The sequence below is a fragment of the Bombina bombina genome, chromosome 4 (assembly GCF_027579735.1).
Source record: "Bombina bombina isolate aBomBom1 chromosome 4, aBomBom1.pri, whole genome shotgun sequence".
Taxonomy (NCBI): domain Eukaryota; kingdom Metazoa; phylum Chordata; class Amphibia; order Anura; family Bombinatoridae; genus Bombina; species Bombina bombina.
Window position 1 is genome coordinate 645,061,774 of NC_069502.1, and position 22,293 is coordinate 645,084,066.

The 22,293-nt window shown below is 36.8% G+C and overlaps 1 protein-coding gene across 1 annotated transcript in view; it reads right to left on the minus strand.

Annotated features, from left to right (window-relative positions):
- The window catches only part of LOC128656667 (enoyl-[acyl-carrier-protein] reductase, mitochondrial), a 146,518-nt gene that overhangs the window by 34,932 nt on the left and 89,293 nt on the right, over nt 1-22,293 (minus strand). Inside the window, exon 5 of the mRNA XM_053710694.1 lies at nt 7,217-7,319. Within this exon, the coding sequence (XP_053566669.1) occupies nt 7,217-7,319 (103 nt within the window). The remainder of the gene's footprint in view (nt 1-7,216; nt 7,320-22,293) is intronic.

A 22,293-nucleotide genomic window follows, 5' to 3' on the forward strand; every position in this document is an offset into this window, starting at 1 on the left:
GATGAGCTAGATCTTACAGAGGCAATGCTTCATTTGAAAGAGCAGACTCCTCTCTTTCAAGTGGGATCTTTTCTGCCTGTAAAATGCTGGTGATCACCAAAAAAATGGTAATGACCTTAACAAAGCAGTTACAGCAGTTAACCTGCAGATGCACTTAAAGGTCTTGATTCACTGAGGGGGAGGGATCTCTAACTGGGCACATATCTCCCCTACTACCCTCTTTCAAATGATGGGGTCACTTGTCCCTCTATTACAAACAAGAGGGGGAAATATGTGCTCTCTTAGAGCCCCCCCCCCCAATCCCTCAGGTTAAACTGCATTTTAAATCACCATTTTTACGGCACACTACTCTCTTTCAAATGAGGGTCACTTGTCCCTGTAAGTGGCCTGGGGTCTGAGATAAGGCCCCCCTTACCCTCTAAATCCCTGTATTAGCAGGGAGTTTGCACCTCCTTCTGACATCACCTCATAGTGACATTACTATCAGGAAAAGGTAGTGATGGAGAAGGAGACTGGAGTCCCCCAAATCTGGATTGAAAAAGGGATCCCCACAGGATATTGACACATGGTTGTGCATGACGACCACAGCTTTCTGCAGGTTCATTTTTTTTTTCAAAATAAGCATTACACTTATTAGAGTGAAGGAAAATTACATGTTGGCAAAATTAGAAACAGATACAAGCTAAATTATGTTGAAAACAGCATAATCTGATCTGTATTTGCCTAAAAAAATGTTGCTATCAGTGCTGGGTGCCTCCTGTCACATTTGCTTATAGTGAGCTTATAGTACCTTTTAGTGAGCTTTATATGGAGGTGAGCTTGAAACGAGTCTGAAATTTCTGGTTCAACCCCTTTTCTTAGATAATTCTGTCGCCTAGATTTAGAGTTCTGCGGCCAAAGGGGTGCGTTAGCTACGCTGGCTTTTTTCTGGCGCACTTTTAAATACCGCTGGTATTTAGAGTTCACAGAATGGCTGCGTTAGGCTCCAAAAAAGGAGCGTATAGCATATTTACCGCAACTTCAACTCTCGATACCAGCGGTGCTTACGGACGCGGCCAGCTTCAAAAACGTGCTCGTGCACGATTCCCATAGAAAACAATGGGGCTGTTTGAGCTGAAAAAAAACCTAACACCTGCAAAAAAGCAGCGTTCAGCTCCTAACGCAGCCCCATTGTTTTCTATGGGGAAACACTTCCTACGTCTGCACCTAACACCCTAACATGTACCCCGAGTCTAAACACCCCTAACCTTACACTTATTAACCCCTAATCTGCCGCCCCCTATCGCTGACACCTGCATATTATTTTTAACCCCTAATCTGCCGCTCCGTACACCCCCGCCACCTACATTATCCCTATGTACCCCTAATCTGCTGCCCTAACATCGCCGACCCCTATATTATATTTATTAACCCCTAATCTGCCGCCCCCAACGTCGCCTCCACCTAACTACACTTATTAACCCCTAATCTGCCGACCGGACCTGAGCGCTACTATAATAAATGTATTAACCCCTAATCCGCCTCACTCCCCCTCAATAACCCTATAATAAATAGTATTAACCCCTAATCTGCCCTCCCTAACATTGCCGACACCTAACTTCAAGTTATTAACCCCTAATCTGCCGACAGAGCTCATCCTACTCTAATAAATTTATTAACCCCTAAAGCTAAGTCTAACTTTAACCCTAACACCCCCCTAAATTAAATATAATTTAAATCTAACGAAATAAATTAACTCTTATTAAATAAATATTCCTAAATAAAGCTAATACTTAACCTGTAAAATAAACCCTAATATAGCTACAATATAAAATATTAATTATATTATAGCTATTTTAGGATTTATATTTATTTTACAGGTAACCTTTGTATTTATTTTAACCAGGTACAATAGCTATTAAATAGTTAAGTAACTATTTAATAGCTAAATAGTTAAAATAATTACAAAATTACCTGTAAAATAAATCCTAACCTAAGTTACAATTAAACCTAACACTACACTATCAATAAATAAATAAATAAATACCTACAATTATCTACAATTAAACCTAACACTACACTATCAATAAATAAATTAAATACAATTCCTACAAATAAATACAATTAAATAAACTAACTAAAGTACAAAAAATAAAAAAGAACTAAGTTACAAAAAATAAAAAAATATTTACAAACATTAGAAAAATATTACAACAATTTTAAACTAATTACACCTACTCTAAGCCCCCTAATAAAATAACAAAGCCCCCCAAAATAAAAAAATGCCCTACCCTATTCTAAATTAAAAAAGTTCAAAGCTCTTTTACCTTACCAGCCCTGAACAGGGCCCTTTGCGGGGCATGCCCCAAAGAATTCAGCTCTTTTGCCTGTAAAAAAAACACATACAATACCCCCCCCAACATTACAACCCACCACCCACATACCCCTAATCTAACCCAAACCCCCCTTAAATAAACCTAACACTAAGCCCCTGAAGATCTCCCTACCTTGTCTTCACCACACCTTGTCCCGATCGTCCAGAAGAGCCTCCGAAATCTTCATCCAAGCCCAAGCAGGGGCTGAAGAGTGACGTCCATCCTCCGGCTGAAGTCTGGATCCAAGCGGCAAATGAAGAAGTCCATCTTCGGGAAGAAATCTTCATCCTATCCGGGCAGAAGAGGACATCCGGACCGGCAAACATCTTCATCCAAGCCGCATCTTCTATGTTGTTCCATCGGATGACGAGCGGCTGATCTTGAAGACCTCCGCGCGGATCCATCCTCTTCGTTCGACGTCCAACTGAAGAATGAACGGTTCCTTTAAATGACGTCATCCAAGATGGCGTCCCTCGAATTCCGATTGGCTGATAGGATTCTATCAGCCAATTCGAATTTAGGTAGGAAAATCTGATTGGCTGATGGAATCAGCCAATCAGATATAAGTTCAATCCGAATGGCTGATCCTATCAGCCAATCATGATTGACCTCGCATTCTATTGGCTGATCGAACAGCCAATAGAATGCAGCTCAATCTGATTGGCTGATTGGAATCAGCCAATCGGATTGAACTTGATTCTGAATGGCTGATTCCATCAGCCAATCAGAATATTCCTACCTTAATTCCGATGGCTGATAGAATCCTATCAGCCAATCGGAATTCGAGGGACGCCATTCTTGGATGACGTCATTTAAAGGAACCTTCATTCTTCAGTTGGACGTCGAACGAAGAGGATGGATCCGCGCTGGAGGTCTTCAAGATCAGCCGCGTCATCCGATGGAACAACATAGAAGATGCGGCTTGGATGAAGATGTTTGCCGGTCCGGATGTCCTCTTCTGCCCGGATAGGATGAAATTTCTTCCCGAAGATGGACTTCTTCATTTGCCGCTTGGATCCAGACTTCAGCCGAGGATGGACGTCACTCTTCAGCCCCCGCTTGGGCTTGGATGAAGATTTCGGACTCTTCTGGACAGATCGGGACCCGTGTGGTGAAGACAAGGTAGGAGATCTTCAGGGGCTTAGTGTTAGGTTTATTTAAGGGGGGTTTGGGTTAGATTAGGGGTATGTGGGTGGTGGGTTGTAATGTTGGGGGGGGTATTGTATGTGTTTTTTTTACAGGCAAAAGAGCTGAATTCTTTGGGGCATGCCCCGCAAAGGGCCCTTTCAGGGCTGGTAAGGTAAAAGAGCTTTGAACTTTTTAATTTAGAATAGGGTAGGGCATTTTTTTATTTTGGGGGCTTTGTTATTTTATTAGGGGCTTAGAGTAGGTGTAATTAGTTTAAAATTGTTGTAATATTTTTCTAATGTTTGTAAATATTTTTTTATTTTTTGTAACTTAGTTCTTTTTTATTTTTTGTACTTTAGTTAGTTTATTTATTGTATTTATTTGTAGATATTGTATTTAATTAATTTATTGATAGTGTAGTGTTAGGTTTAATTGTAGATAATTGTAGGTATTTTATTTAATTAATTTATTGATTGTAGTGTTAGGTTTAATTGTAACTTAGGTTAGGATTTATTTTACAGGTAATTTTGTAATTATTTTAACTATTTGGGGCAGCAGATTAGGGGTACATAAGTATAACGTAGGTGGCGGTCGGCAAATTAGGGGTTAAAAATTTTTTATCGAGTGGCGGCGATGTGGGGGGACCTCGGTTTAGGGGTACATAGGTAATTTATGGGTGTTAGTGTACTTTAGAGCACAGTAGTTAAGAGCTTTATAAACCGGCGTTAGCCCAGAAAGCTCTTAACTACTGACTTTTTTCTGCGGCTGGAGTTTTGTCGTTAGAATTCTAACGCTCACTTCAGACACGACTCTAAATACCGGCGTTAGAAAGATCCCATTGAAAAGATAGGATACGCAATTGACGTAAGGGGATCTGCGGTATGGAAAAGTCGTGGCTGGAAAGTGAGCGTTAGACCCTTTAATGACTGACTCCAAATACCAGAGGGCGGTAAAAACCAGCGTTAGGAGCCTCTAACGCTGGTTTTGACGGCTACCGCCCAACTCTAAATCTAGGCCTGTGAGATTTGCCCATGTGAAGGCTGTCGTGATATTTCTCGCCTACTGGCGAATTTTAGATAATTGTGCCCTATATGTTAACTACCAGGTACTAGCAAGGATCAGACACAGCTGGCTCTGTATAGATGGTAGCATGCACATATATGTCTTGTGTATACAGGAAATGGCAGAAACGCAAACACATTGATCAAATGTATATGTGATGTCTAAAAGGGAAATATAAGTTCAATTTAAAATGCAAAGAAACATAGTTGCAGAAGCAAATAGAATACAAAAATGCTTATGTTTTCTTCATTGTTGACTGTTATCAAGTATACAACCTGTTACTGATACAGCAGTGTCCACTTGCAGTGTTTTCCTCTCTTGCACATGTACAGAATATCCTTTTTGTTGTGTCACCTGGTATCACTGGCACTCAAGCATGTAGAGAAGGGCAATTTGTTTGTTTGCAACTTATGGCTATATCAAACAGAATTATTCTCCTGTGTCCTACTCACTTATGCCCAAATGTCCAAACCTGGTTTCTTTTAATTGTCAAATGCCTTCAATCTTAAAGGGACAGTCTAGGCCAAAATAAACTTTCATTATTCAGATAGAGCATGCAATTTTAAACAATTTTCCAATTTACTTTTATCACCAATTTTGCTTTGTTCTCTTGGTATTCTTAGTTGAAAGCTTAACCTAGGAGGTTCATATGCTAATTTCTTAGACCTTGAAGGCCACCTCTTTCAGATTGCATTTTAACAGTTTTTCACCACTAGAGGGTGTTAGTTCACATATTTCATATAGATAACACTGTGCTCGTGCATGTGAAGTTATCTGGGAGCAGGCACTGATTGGCTAGACTGCAAGTCTGTCAAAAGAACTGAAAAAAGGGGCAGTTTGCAGAGGCTTAGATACAAGATAATAACAGAGGTCAAAAGTATATTATTATTACTGTGTTGGTTATGCAAAACTGGGAAATGGGTAATAAAGGGATTATCTATCTTTTAAAACCATAAAAATTCTGGTGTAGACTGTCTCTTTAAGTAAATTACATTACTTCAGACCCAGCTTGACTATTTTTATATGTATTCCATAATAAAATGCAGTTATTAGTTGGATAAAATATTGCACTTGTGCAAAGTAATCTATGCACTATAAGGAAACAAATACAAGAAAAACGAGTGAAATCTGAAAACAGTGATCCTTTACAAAAAACTAATAGAATTAAACAACATGAGGAAAAATCACTGCACAAAAAAATAACATTCTCTTAAAGGTATCCAAAAATTCTTCCACTTATTAAGGCTCTTTCTTGGTCTTGTATAGAAAATGCAAAATAATAGATGATCCTTTGCATACTTTATACTTTATTTTTACGTACTATGAATAAATCATACAAATGTTATTCATGCAGAATATAGTATTGAAAAATCCCTTTCTTGATCATACACAAGAGGGCAGTATTGGATAACACATGAGGAAGAAACAAAAATACATACTTTTTATTACTGATTTTTTTTTCCCACCTCAGGTGATAATCAAAGGTAAATTGATGGACTTTAAAATGATTTAATACAGTAAAGTCACTAAACGTAGGTTAGATCAGTAGTTATCAATTGAAAGAATTTCAAGTAAACGAATGAAGAAAAAAAGCTATTTCTTGGGTTGGTGTTATTATTAAAATTCTATTCTATCAAACCATTTGTTCATATAGAAAAAAATGCTTCTTATATATATATATATATATATACACACACACACACACTTTTTGACAGGACAGGACTCATAGTAACATATTTTCCGTCAGCCCAGGGTGCATTATATATAGACAATATTCAATGAAGTAGGAAGCACTCACTGGGAATTGTAATCACTTCACCGCAGAGTTTTACCCCTGTCTTTAGAGAAAACATTTTGCTTCCTGCTTCATTGAATATTATATATAAATATATTTTCTTATTTATTCATATAAATTAATGTGTGTTTGAATGAAAGGATCCATACACTATTACATGCATGCACATTGTCAATTATTTTAAAATTATTGAGATATATATATATATATATATATATATACACATTATATATATATATATATATATACACATTTTATATATATATATATATTAGCCCTTTGACATTAGCCACTACCAACTCATAGAGTAGTGAATCTCACCTAGGGTAAAATCATACAAGATAAGTAACAGAACACAGCGATAAACACATAAACCTTAAATAAATCTGGTGATATTTAATAACATGATCATATAATGGCACTTTAGGTACACATCAGAATCAAACTCTCGCTTACGGTTTTGGCCACTAACCACAATGCAAAACTGTAGTGGGTAGAAGTGCATATAGGTCATTAGAGAGACAAAAAGAGCAAATGTCCACAGCACCAAATTCATGAAGAAATTCTTTGCTTTATCCTTTGCTTAGTAAAAGCATTGAGGCACACAACAGCAACAAATGCAACATTTTGGGTTATTCACCCTTAATCATTATCATGCCTAGGGCAGCGCGAACCCTAAATACACCCTTGTAGAGCATTCACTTACATCCCAAAATGCTTTTATATCTGTGATAAATTGCACATCGGTTACACAAGTCAGTTATACCAAACACTTAGCACAGGATTTTCAGCTTTTTGGGGCCTCTCTATCTTTGCTATACACATGATCAAAATAGTCAATTACCATGGGTGTAATTTGCAGAGTATGTTATCTCACCTGTCACGAATAACATTAATAGTATTTATTCCCATTGATGCACAGATCTGGATTACAGCTTGTCCAACAGCACTGTTTGCTCCATTTTGAATAATTGTGTCACCTACAGAAGGTATTTCATTTTTTTATGTAATTTCATTTAATCTGCAGATATAATTATACTTGTAATAATGTATAAGCATTGAACAAAAAAGTAAAAACTCAATTAGGCTGACAATTACAATATTAAAGGGATATGAAATCCCCAAATTGTCTTTTGTGATTCAGACAGAACATACAATTGTGAAAACGCTTCCAATTTACTTCTATTATCAAATTTGATATTCTGTGTTGAAGAGATACCTAGGTAGCATCTGGAGCACTACATGACAGGAAGTAGTGCTGCCCTCTAGTGCTCTTGCAAATGGATAATCTTCTAGCCAAACTGCTGCCATTTAGTGCTTCAGAAATGGCCCGGCTCCTAAGTTTATGTCCCTGCTTTTCAACAAAAGATGCCAAGAGGACAAAGAAAAATTGATAATAGAAGTATATTAAAAAGTTGTTTAAAATTGTATGCTCTATATGAATCATGAAAAAAACATTTTGGGTTTCATATCCATTAAAGGGACATTAAACACTTTGAGATAATAATATAAAATGATAAATTGTATATAATAAAACAACTCTGCAATATACTTTTATTATTTATTTTGTCCTCTTTGCCTGTAATTCCATTCTGAAATTGTGAGTTTTTCAGTTCCTGTTAGAAATGGAAGTGCAGAACACTGTTATATTCTACACAGCCATTGGCTGCACACTCTAGTGACCTATTTATAACTGACCCTAATTGGCCACAGCAGAGAAGGTAACACAAGTTACAACATGGCAGCTCCCAGTGTTTTATAGACACTAAAACTTTACACTTATTTTGTCACTTTTTAAACAACTAATGAAACTTAAAAAAATACATCTACATGTTACTCATGGACTAATCTTCTCTTTGAATGTATCATTGTATCTAGTATGTATTTAGTGTTTAATGTCCCTTTAATGATTAATATTCCAAACATTATTTTGCATACATTTTACTAGAACCACCTAAAAAGATAAGTATCAGGAAGAGGAATCAATTTGGTCAGGTGAATATGGGCTTCAAGTACAAATAATTTGACAACACAGTAAAATATCCCTTGAAGAGGAGACTGTGGTTACTAGAGATTTTATTTTTGTAAATATAGCTGAGGACAGATGATTTACTCAGCCACCCCTTGGAAAAAGTTTTGATTTCCCCTGTCCATAACTGAACTTTATCATGGTTTCAGCCAACTATATCTGTGTTTCTACCATTACAATTTCCATTAAAGGGGCATTCCAGCCTAAATTGGAATGCATTAGACTTTTGAATAGAAGCATTTTTGCTGTGACTTGCTGTCACATGCATATGCACATGAAACATATATCTAAATATGCTTCCTGCAACAGTCTTTGGAATAGTGTGTCTGCTGCGAGAGATATTGGTGCCTTGTATTAAGTAGATAAAGCCATTGCCAGCTCAATACAAGACACTGGCAGCTCTCTGAGCAGACACCTTATTCCAAAGACTCTCGCATTAAGCATATTTACTAAAAACAGGGATATTTATAAAGAGTGTATTTAGGAAAATGGATGGACCACAATGAGGAACATCCAAAAGACCAGGGGTATAGCACACAGACTATCTGAAAATATTCACAGGGACAGTTTAGGTCATTGCAAAAACGATACTTTATGTGATCATAAATATATAAAAACAAACATGCATGTTTACAAAGACATAGAAACAGACAAACAAACAAAACACATGGGCCCCTCACAAAAGAGCATAACTAGCCAGCTTAGAAAGTTTCATATGGTGCAACATAGTAGTTAAAGTTCAGCATAGATAAGCATATGCTCAATGTTAGTAGCTTATAGTACTCAAAGCAAGCAGGTAAGTACCCAAAACGTAAGCTCCGTATATATAGATCAGACAGAAAGTGTCCACATGAGCACCAGGGGAGACCATCAAGGAAAAATCAGGCAGATCGCCGTTAGCAAACACCAACTCTAAGATGAGATACCTGTCCCCTTGCTTGTTCCTGGTGTCCCAAGGTGTAACGACTCAATCCACTTCAACACGGTCACAAAGTAAGGATCCGGAGACTGTGTGTGTGTGTGTGGGGGGGGGCATGGAATGCGAGCTACACACCTACGCGTCCTTCAGATTGCAGCCAGGAGCTTCTTCCGGGTGATGATGTCAGATGAAGAGTTAGTCCTCTTATTGGCCGTTTGGGCCATGTGACAATATTTCTCATGTTACAGCTGATTTCTTGAACTGCTTAAAGGGGCAGTCTAGTCAAAATTAAACTTTCATGGTTCAGATAGGGCATGTAATTTTAAACAACTTTCCAATTTACTTCTATTATCTAATTTGCTCAGTTCTTTAGATGTCCTTTGTTGAAGAAATAGCAATGCACATGTGTGAGCCAATCACACAAGGCCTCTATATGCAGCAACCAATCAGAAGCTACTGAGCATATCTAGATATGCTTTTCAGCAAGTGATATCAAGAGAATGAAGCAAATGAGATAATAGAAATAAATTAGAAAGTTGTTTAAAATGACATGCTCTTTCTAAATCACGAAAGAAAAAAATTTGGGTTTGATGTCCCTTTAATTCAGTGTTCGCTATTCTAATAGTTTCAAAGACTGAACAATGTTCAGCACAAATACAAAATGATACAATTCTGCTTAAATATTTTTGATTAGCGCACAAGGACAGAAACATACACACAAACATGAGCACAATAGATATAAAATAACAGTGTAAATTACTTAATTCCAAATCTATATACAGAATTATTAATCTAAATTAATTAAAGAAGCAACAACATTTTATTAATTCCTTAAATATAATGCAGTCTTCCTCCATGTATAGGATAGATGTATGCATACACTAAATAAATTCATGAATTTGTATATTTTTTGCATTTTTTTGCAGATTTTTTACTGCTAAGGCTTGAGATCCAGAATGTCAGAAGATAGGAAAGGCAAAAGGAAGGGATACTAACAAATTAACAGACAAATTTCAACTAACTCTTAGGCAAAAAAGAGGCAAATTCCATCTTCTCATTAAGTTAGGGACAGTGTTTGTAGATTAAAAATCCACCTTGTTTCTTTTCGTAGTAGTATAGTATCAATGTTTCCCCCTCGTCTGCTCTGCTTAACATGTAAAATTATTCCAAGAACAGCAGTCCATTTTAGGTAGCCCTCCACCAGTGATTGTACTAATATAGTGAACTTTTCCTCTTTTAACCTGAATCTCCAACATATAAAATTGTTAGAGAAGGGCTTATGTTTTTGTCCCAGCTATAGCCTAAAGAAAATGATGGCACCTAGAGCAACTATTGATCTGTCTAATAAAAATGATAGGGAAGCTGTAAATAATTTAGAAAGCCTATTGAATGATCAAGATAGTAGTAATAGAACTGAGATCATGTTAAGGACTGGCTTCAGGAAGAAGTCCACATTTATGCCCACTTTTTAATAGCAAACATTGCTATTTTTGTTTAAAAAGTCTGTAAAGAAATTAATCGTGTCCAAATGAAAGAAATTATCATTGACAATCTAATGCTTAGGGAGTGAGTTGCTCTAAATGAATTAATTAGCCACAAAGAATTGGTCATAAAACTGGCCGTTAAGGGCGGAAACGTGGTTATATTGGATCAAAAATATTATTTTGAGGAGGCCATACGTCAGCTATCAGAAATAGAACAGTACCAAAAAATAAGTAAGGATGACTTTTTTATGTCACATAATGAGTTATTATTCCTCCTTAATGATGTGCAGAGGGAGGGTCTAATATCTAGTCAGGAATATGGCTTTCTTTATAGTGACAAAGATTCCAGTGTTCTACTGGATCCCCAAACTCCACAAGTCATTAAGTAAACCTCCAGCCCGTCCTATTATTTCAGGAATATGAGGTCCCACGGAAGTCATTAGTAGGTATGTGGACTTCTTCTTCCAAGACTTGTATGAAAAAGTAACTATTGCTCTGGACCGATATCTGCTCACTATAAGGAAGACCCCCTAATAGGTCTAATTTTGAAACAATGGTACAGGATATATAGGAGCGCCAAGGGCTTAGATATACTACTGGGATGAAACAATCCCTATTAAACTCTCTTAGAGTTAGTGTGATCCTAAGTAATGGTTCAATAACTCGTATAACTCACTTAAATATTATAAAAATGTATTTATTTGAGCTCATAAGATGCTGATATGATGAAGATTGTTAAAATCAATTAAAATTAGACAATATACAATAAAACATAAACTTCCAAAAACTCTATACAATAGAGAATATATAGTATAATAACTATCTACCAATATCCTACAGTGCAAAATTTTGGGTCATGAGCCCTCTTGGGTACACACCAAGGTGTATTAAGATCTATTGAGATACAATGATGCTAGATAAAAACTCCACTTAAAAGTGTACAATTCAGAATTGTGTACAATGTGATAATTCCAATTCTAATTGGTAGTGCAAGATCTGTGTTTAATAACAAATTAACATCAGATTTTTTCAATAATAAAAATTAGAAAACCAGAGTATAATAACAGAAAATCAAAAATAAATTATTGTGAAAAATAGTGTAGATCACCGTGATTCATAGATAGAAATATGATGCAATAAAAAACATAATTTATGTAAGAACTTACCTGATAAATTCATTTATTTCATATTAGCAAGAGTCCATGAGCTAGTGACGTATGGGATATACATTCCTACCAGGAGGGGCAAAGTTTCCCAAACCTCAAAATGCCTATAAATACACCCCTCACCACACCCACAAATCAGTTTAACGAATATAAATACAGCTTGATAAAGGCTGTATTAATCAGCTGAAACGCGTTGCCTACTCCTTGCTACACTGAACATTTTCATAGTCCACTTTCGAAGTGGACCGCCAAGACTACATCAAACCACGGACCAACAAATACGCTTGAAAGATATTCTGAAGCGTTCAAGAACAACCTTCAAAGCACCTAGTCCTCCTTTCAAAGGACCGCCAAGAACAACTGAAATACCTTACCTAATAATTGGGCCTAAAGAAACCTGTGGACACCTGCAGATCGGATACTCTGAAACAAATAGAGTACGGATCTAAACAGAACACATTCGCAACAATTCAAGAGGTTTTGAAAACCTGAACCAGGCAAAAAGCCCAGCCATCTGACAAAAGGATTAACGGTTAAAGCACACTACCACAATACCCCAGCATCTACTTCTTCAAGTGTGTGTAATCGCAGAGACAAACCAACTCGACATACTGAAACCACTACAACACCGGCAGCGGCTATCCCGGCTTCCGATCCACATTCATCACAGTAAAGATTGAATTGGGTACAAAAAGAAACTAGACCAGAAACAAAGTATCCCAAAAGAAACAACGGGTAAGATTTATTATACCTACACCAACTAAGGAAGTTAATGTGAAGGACAGATAACCAAAACTACTTAACAGTGACTTATAATCGCAATATATATAGCAATTAGATAAAAACGTGTTGCAGCACGCCCGCACATACTATCCCCACGGAGGACTTAACAACAGCGCTTTTAACAAAAAGCAATTAACAATTACTCTAACGATCACGGCAGAAAGACTTTATCTTTCATAACTTATACGATTTTTACTGTATCACTTTATTTTTGTTTCACTTTTATTATTTGTTACTATTGTTGATACCATTGACGCTATTTTATATTGTTGATACCATTGACGCTATTTTAATTATGTATGTTCAGCTTTAAACAAACGAATATGGTAAATATGGTAATTAAGAATTAATATTGCGAATATTCTTTGTGGATACCATACTTCTTCACAAGTCCACTATATCAAATCCATAAAAAATATCTGCAATTAAACCAAAATTCAAAAATTCAAATATACAGATATGTTTGTATAACACACTAAGTAACAGGGATTGGAAAACATATTATATCATTTTATTCACACTGTATGGTTGGCCAACCAGTTAGATTTGTTTTAAGAATCAATTTCTATTGTTTTAAATTTTATTGTATGTATTTATAATTCTAAAAATAAATAGATCTCATTGAATCCAACTACATAGTAAGACTATCTTTCCTTATTGGGTAATTAAGCACAAGCGCTTAAGAGTCTCATCCAATCCAGATTTTACCCCCACTTTGAAGTTTGTGAGATTACTTCTTCGAGACTCCCTAGCTTTTACCCCCACAGCGCATAGTTTATTAACCCAACACACCAATTCAGTTTAACGAATAGCCAAGAAGTGGGGTGATAAGAAAAAAGTGCGAAGCATAAATATAAGGAATTGGAATAATTGTGCTTTATACAAAAAAATCATAACCACCACAAAAAAGGTAGGGCCTCATGGACTCTTGCTAATATGAAAGAAATGAATTTATCAGGTAAGTTCTTACATAAATTATGTTTTCTTTCATGTAATTAGCAAGAGTCCATGAGCTAGTGACGTATGGGATAATGACTACCCAAGATGTGGATCTTCCACGCAAGAGTCACTAGAGAGGGAGGGATAAAATAAAGACAGCCAATTCCGCTGAAAATAATCCACACCCAAACAAAGTTTAAAACTTATAATGAAAAAAACTGAAATTATAAGCAGAAGAATCAAACTGAAACAGCTGCCTGAAGTACTTTTCTACCAAAAACTGCTTCAGAAGAAGAAAACACATCAAAATGGTAGAATTTAGTAAAAGTATGCAAAGAAGACCAAGTTGCTGCTTTGCAAATCTGAACAACCGAAGCTTCATTCCTAAACGCCCAGGAAGTAGAAACTGACCTAGTAGAATGAGCTGTAATCCTTTGAGGCGGAGTTTTACCCGACTCGACATAAGCATGATGAATTAAAGATTTCAACCAAGATGCCAAAAAATGGCAGAAGCCTTCTGACCTTTCCTAGAACCGGAAAAGATAACAAATAGACTAGAAGTCTTTCGGAAATTCTTAGTAGCTTCAACATAATATTTCAAAGCTCTAACTACATCCAAAGAAAGCAATGATTTCTCCTTAGAATTCTTAGGATTAGGACATAATGAAGGAACCACAATTTCTCTACTAATGTTGTTAGAATTCACAACCTTAGGTAAAAATTTAAAAGAAGTTCGCAACACCGCCTTATCCTGATTAAAAATCAGAAAAGGAGACTCACAAGAAAGAGCAGATAATTCAGAAACTCTTCTGGCAGAAGAGATGGCCAAAAGGAACAAAACTTTTCAAGAACGAAATTTAATGTCCAAAGAATGCATAGGTTCAAACGGAGGAGCTTGAAGAGCCCCCAGAACAAAATTCAAACTACAAGGAGGAGAAAATTGACTTAATGACAGGTTTTATACGAACCAAAGCTTGTACAAAACAATGAATATCAGGAAGATTAGCAATCTTTCTGTAAAAAAGAACAGAAAGAGCAGAGATTTGTCTTTTCAAGGAACTTGCAGACAAACCTTTATCCAAACCATCCTGAATAAACTGTAAAATTCTCGGAATTCTAAAAGAATCCCAGTAAAAATGATGAGAAAGACACCAAGAAATATAAGTCTTCCAGACTCTATAATATATCTCCCTAGATACGGATTTATGAGCCTGTAACATAGTATTAATCACAGAGTCAGAGAAACCTCTTTGACTAAGAATCAAGCGTTCATTCTCCATACCTTAAAATTTAAGGATTTGAGATCCTGATGGAAATAAGGACCTTGTGACAGAAGGTCTGGTCTTAACGGAAGAGTCCACGGTTGGCAAGAGGCCATCCAGACAAGATCTGCATACCAAAACCTGTGAGGCCATGCTGGAGCCACCAGCAGAACAAACGAGCATTCCTTCAGAATCTTGGAGATTACTCTTGGAAGAACTAGAGGCGGAAAGATATAGGCAGGATGATACTTCCAAGGAAGTGACAACGCATCCACTGCTTCCGCTTGAGGATCCCTGGATCTGGACAGATACCTGGGAAGTTTCTTGTTTAGATGAGAAGCCATCAGATCTATTTTTGGAAGACCCCATATTTGAACAATTTGAAGAAATACCTCTGGGAGAAGAGACCATTCGCCCGGATGTAACGTGTGGCGACTGAGATAATCCGCTTCCCAATTGTCTATACCTGGGATATAAACCGCAGAAACTAGACAGGAGCTGGATTCCGCCCATACCAGAATTCGAGATACTTCTTCTTTCATAGCCAGAGGACTGTGAGTCCCTCCTTGATGATTGATGTATGCCACAGTTGTGACATTGTCTGTCTGAAAACAAATGAACGATTCTCTCTTTAGAAGAGGCCAAGACTGAAGAGCTCTGAAAATTGCACGGAGTTCCAAAATATTGATCGGTAATCTCACCTCCTGAGATTCCCAAACCCCTTGTGCTGTCAGAGACCCCCACACAGCTCCCCAACCTGTAAGACTTGCATCTGTTGAAATTACAATCCAGGTCGGAAGAACAAAAGAAGCCCCCTGAACTAAACGATGGTGATCTGTCCACCTCGTCAGAGAGTGTCGTACAATCGGTTTTAAAGATATTAATTGAGATATCTTTGTGTAATCCCTGCACCACTGGTTCAGCATACAGAGCTGAAGAGGCCGCATGTGAAAACGAGCAAAGGGGATCGCGTCCGATGCAGCAGTCATAAGACCTAGAATTTCCATGCATAAGGCTACCGAAGGGAAAGATTGTGACTGAAGGTTTCGACAAGCTGATATAAACTTTAGATGTCTCATGTCTATTAAAGATAGAGTCATGGACACTGAATCTATCTGAAAACCTAAAAAGGTTACCTGAGTCTGAGGAATCAATGAACTTTTTGGTAAATTGATCCTCCAACCATGATGTTGAAGAAACAAAACAAGTCGATTCGTATGAGATTCTGCTAAATGTGAAGACTGAGCAAGTACCAAGATATCGTCCAAATAAGGAATACCACAATACCCTGTTCTCTGATTACAGACAGAAGGGCACCGAGAACCTTCGTAAAAATTCTTGGAGCTGTAGCTAGGCCAAACGGCAGAGCCACAAACTGGTAATGCTTGTCTAGGAAAGAGAATCTCAGAAACTGATAGTGATCTGGATGAATCGGAATATGCAGATATGCATCCTGTAAATCTATTGTAGACATATAATGCCCTTGTCGAACAAAAGGCAGGATAGTCCTTACAGTTACCATTTTGAATGTTGGTATCCTTACATAACGATTCAATATTTTTAGATCCAGAACTGGTCTGAAGGAATTTTCCTTCTTTGGTACAATGAAGAGATTTGAATAAAACCCCAGTCCCTGTTCCAGAACTGGAACTGGCAAAATTACTCCATTCAACTCTAGATCTGAAACACATTTCAGAAATGCTTGAGCCTTCGCTGGGTTTACTGGGACACGGGAAAGAAAAAATCTCTTTGCAGGAGGCCTTATCTTGAAGCCAATTCTGTACCCTTCTGAAACAATGTTCTGAATCCAAAGATTGTGAACGGAATTGATCCAAATTTCTTTGAAAAAACGTAATCTGCCCACTACCAGCTGAGCTGGAATGAGGGCCGCACCTTCATGTGGACTTAGGAGCTGGCTTTGATTTTCTAAAAGGCTTGGATTTATTCCAGACTGGAGATGGTTTCCAAACTGATACCGCTCCTAAGGATGAAGGATCAGGTTTTTGTTCCTTGTTGTGACAAAAGGAACGAAAATGATTATTACCCTGGAAAGAAAGGGAAAGCAGAGTAGACTTAAAAGACATATCAGCATTCCAAGTCTTAAGCCATAAAGCTCTTCTAGCTAAAATAGCTAGAGACATATACCTGACATCAACTCTAATGATATCAAAGATGGCATCACAAATAAAATTATTAGCATGTTGAAGAAGAATAAAAATGCTATGAGAATTATGATCTGTTACTTGTTGCGCTAAAGCTTCTAAGCAAAAGATGAAGCTGCAGCAACATCCGCTAAAGATATAGCAGGTCTAAGAAGATTACCTGAACACAAGTAAGCTTTTCTTAGAAAGGATTCAATTTTCCTATCTAAAGGATCCTTAAGGAAGTACCATCTGCCGTAGGAATAGTAGTACGCTTAACAAGAGTAGAGACAGCCCCATCAACTCTAGGGATTTTGTCCCAAAACTCTAATCTGTCAGATGGCACAGGATATAATTGCTTAAAACGTTTAGAAGGAGTAAATGAATTACCCAAATTATTCCATTCCCTGGAAATTACTTCAGAAATAGCACTAGGGACAGGAAAAACTTCTGGAATAACTACAGGAGATTTAAAAACCTTATCTAAACGTTTAGATTTAGTAACTAGAGGACCAGAATCCCCAATTTCTAATGCAATTAGGACTTCTTTAAATAAAGAACAAATAAATTCCATTTTAAATAAATATGAAGATTTATCAGCATCAACCTCTGAGACAGAATCCTCTGAACCAGAAGAACCATTATCAGAATCTAGAATGATGATGTTCATTTAAAAATTCATCTGAAAAATGAGAAGTTTTAAAAGACTTTTTACGTTTACTAGAAGGAGGAATAACAGACATAGCCTTCTTAATGGATTTAGAAACAAAATCTCTTATGTTATCAGGAACACTCTGAGTATTAGATGTTGACAGAACAGCAACAGGTAATGTAACAGTACTAAAGGAAATATTATCTGCATTAACAGTTTGTCATGACAAAACAGTACAAACAACAGCTGGAGGAACAGATACCATAAGTTTACAGTAGATACACTTAGCTTTGGTAGCTCCAGCACCAGGCAGCGATTTTCCAGAAGTATCTTCTGACTCAGTTTCAACGTGGAACATCTTGCAATATGTAATAGAAAAAACAACATATAAAGCAAAATTGATCAAATTCCTTAAATGACAGTTTCAGGAATGGGAAAAAAAATGCCAGTGAACAAGCTTCTAGCAACCAGAAACAATAACAAATGAGACTTAAATAATGTGGAGACAATAGTGACGCCCATATTTTTTTAGCGCCAAAAATGACGCCCACATTATTTGGCGCCTAAATGCTTTTGGCGCCAAAAATGACGCCACATCCGGTAACGCCAACACTTTTGGCGCAAAAGAACGTCAAAAATGACGCAACTTCCGGCGACACGTATGACGCCGGAAACAGAAAAAAAAAATTTGCGCCAAAAAAGTCCGCGCCAAGAATGACGCAATAAAATGAAGCATTTTCAGCCCCCGCGAGCCTAACAGCCCACAGGGAAAAAGTCAAATTTTTAAGGTAAGAAAAAAAAATTGATTTATTCATATGCATTATCCCAAATATGATACTGACTGTCTGAAATAAGGAATGTTGAACATCCTGAGTCAAGGCAAATAAATGTTTGAATACATATATTTAGAACTTTATAAAAAAGTGCCCAACCATAGCTTAGAGTGTCACAGAAAATAAGATTTACTTACCCCAGGACACTCATCTACATGTTGTAGAAAGCCAAACCAGTACTGAAACGAAAATCAGCAGAGGTAATGGTATATAAATAAGAGTATATCGTCGATCTGAAAAGGGAGGTAAGAGATGAATCTCTACGACCGATAACAGAGAACCTATGAAATAGACCCTGTAGAAGGAGATCATTGAATTCAAATAGGCAATACTCTCCTCACATCCCTCTGACATTCATTGCACGCTGAGAGGAAAACCGGGCTCCAACCTGCTGCGGAGCGCATATCAACGTAGAATCTAGCACAAACTTACTTCACCACCTCCATAGGAGGCAAAGTTTGTAAAACTGATTTGTGGGTGTGGTGAGGGGTATATTTATAGGCATTTTGAGGTTTGGGAAACTTTGCCCCTCCTGGTAGGAATGTATATCCCATACGTCACTAGCTCATGGACTCTTGCTAATTACATGAAAGAAATAGAAAATAACAATAAACATACGAATGATGTCTTGAAAAAGGCCCTGTTACGAGGGCCGAAACGCGTAGACGACAACTTTATACCAAAGATTTGAGAGGCTCATTATATCCAGGACCAGGTTTTTGAACGGTAAGACTATTTTCAATAGTCCATACCTCTGTAGCGCTTTTGTTTAGTGCACTTTCCCCTCTTTTTCAGGTATTTGTTATTAAGCAGTAGGACATTGGACCCCACCGCACTTTGAGGATTTTTCCTGTCTTTTTGTATCAAACATCATATGGATCCGCCTTTTACCAATTGACTTTTTATGGACATTTATCAATTGTGGACTAACATATATATATTTTTTTGGCCAAATTAGAGATAATTCTTTGTTTTTAATACTTTTTAATACATTTCAACTGCATTTATTGTTTATATTACATATTGGTTATATAGTAGTGGAGTTAGATACTCCAAACGGACCGTTGAGTCCACCTAGTTCCATTATCCTCTGGCATTATTCAGAGCTGTAATAGGTTCACTGAGATAACAGCTGGTACCAGTTTAGTTTAGGTTGTAATGAGTAGGACATCTTTACTATTTAAATTTGATTACACCCACGCACGGTATTCGCCACTCAATCCGTATGTTTATTGTTATTTTCTATTTTTATTGCATCATATTTCTATCTATGAATCACGGTGATCTACATTATTTTTCACAATAATTTATTTTTGATTTTCTATTATTATACTCTGGTTTTCTAATTTTTATTATTGAAAAAATCTGATGTTAATTTGTTATTAAACAGAGATCTTGCACTACCAATTAGAATTGGAATTATCACATTGTACACAATTCTGAATTGTACACTTTTAAGTGGAGTTTTTATCTAGCATCATTGTATCTCAATAGATCTTAATACACCTTGGTGTGTACCCAAGAGGGCTCATGACCCAAAATTTTGCACTGTAGGATATTGGTAGATAATTATTATACTATATATTCTCTATTGTATAGAGTTTTTGGAAGTTTATGTTTTATTGTATATTGTCTAATTTTAATTGATTTTAACAATCTTCATCATATAAGCATCTTATGAGCTCAAATAAATACATTTGTATAACATTTAAGTGAGTTATACGAGTTATTGAACCATTACTTAGGATCACACTAACTCTAAGAGAGTTTAATAGGGATTGTTTAATCCCAGTAGTATATCTAAGCCCTTGGCGCTCCTATATATCCTGTACCATGACTTCTTCTTGCAGCCATTTCTATCAGAATTAAAACTTTTTGTACAGGACTCTACTGATGTGATTAAAAACCTTGATAACTATTTCAAAACATACCCTGTTAGTCTCTAGATGTCGAGTCATTGTACTCGTCTATTTCTCATAATGTAGGCATTGAGGCTTTTAAAACTTTCTTACAAACCAGGGGTTCAGATTTTGACACTTATACCAAATTTGTTATCAAATTGTTGGATTTTGTTCTAAAGAATAATATCTTTAGAATGCCTACACCTGGGCCTTTGGGAGAACCAGGTGGTGTTTGGATATCTGGAAGCATGGGTGGAGGCACATGTGTCCCTATGGATACAATACGTGGAGGAAATTCTGATACTTTGGGAAGGTACTAAAGAACAACTTCATGAATTTGTGTCAGTACTTAATAATAACAAACTAAATATTTTTCTCACCTGTAATAGTGATCTGAATAGTATCAGTTTCTTAGATCTATTGATCAGTAAAGACAATGACCAAATCTGCACTTAAGTATATAGGAAAAATACAGCTTCAAATAGTGTATTGTTAGGTAGTAGCTACTACCCTGAGAAACTTAAACGAGGGACCCCCTATGGCTAATTTCTTGCGATTATGCAGAATATGCTTTAATGAGTACTCTTTTGACAAACAGGCCAAAGAAATGGCAAAAAGGTTCCACGATCGTGGATATTCAAAGCGATCAGTAAAGAGAGCCCTCTGTAAAGCCAAATGCCCACATAGGCAGAACCTTTTATATGGTCAAAGAGAACAATGTATATGATAATAAAATCTGATTTATCACCAAATACAACTCACATTGGCAAAAAATGAAAACGATCCTAAATAGAAATTGGTACTATTTTCTGAGGATGATACCCTTCATGAGTATATTAGTAACAATCTACAGATGACTACACGCAGAGCAAACAACTTAAAAGACTTCCTGGTTAAAAGTGAATTTACCAGGACTACAACAGATAACTGGTTGATTTCCCAGGCACAAAAAATTGTTGATGCACCACGTGCAATCACTGTGTGTGTGTTGTGAATTTGTCAAAAGGACAAAAACTTTTTGCACTACTACAGGAATAACATATAAAATTAAATATTTTATTAACTGTTCAACAACTGGTGTCATCTATCTTCTATCATGTTCTTGCCCATGTTTTTACGTGGGAAAAAAGTATAGGGATTTTAGATCATGCATTACCAAACATCAGGATGACATCAAGTATCTAAATATAGATAGCCTGATTGCTAGACACTTTGCACAATACCATGAGTCCAAACTGGATGGTTTGGAATGTATTGGTATTGAACATATTAAGCAGAGCAGACCAATGGGAAACATTGACACTATACTACTGCAAAAAGAAACAAGGTGGATTTGTAATCTACAAACACTGTCCCTAAAAGGACTTAATGAGAAGATGGAATCTGTCTCTTCTTTGCCTAAGAGTTAGTTGAAATTTGTCTGTTAATTTGTTAATATCCCTTCCTTTTGCCTTTCCAATCTTCTGCCATTCTGGATCTCAAGCTTTTATCAATTTGTATGTGTGATAAACATTGTTCAGTCTTTGAAACTATTAGAATAGCGAACACTGAACTAAGCAGTTCAAGAAATAAGCTGTAACATGAATATCGTCACATGGCCCAAATGGCCAATAAGAGGACTAACTCTCCATCTGACATCATCACCCGGAAGAAGCTCCCGGCTGCAATCTGAAGGAGGAATTGTAGTGTGCAGCTTGTATTCCGTGGCCCCCCCCCCACAGTCTCCGGATCCTTACTTTATGACCATGTTGAAGTGGAGTGAGTTGTTATAGCTTGGGACACCAGAAACAAGCAAGGGGACAGTTATCTCATCTTAGACCGGTGGAGTTGGCTGGATGTTGACAG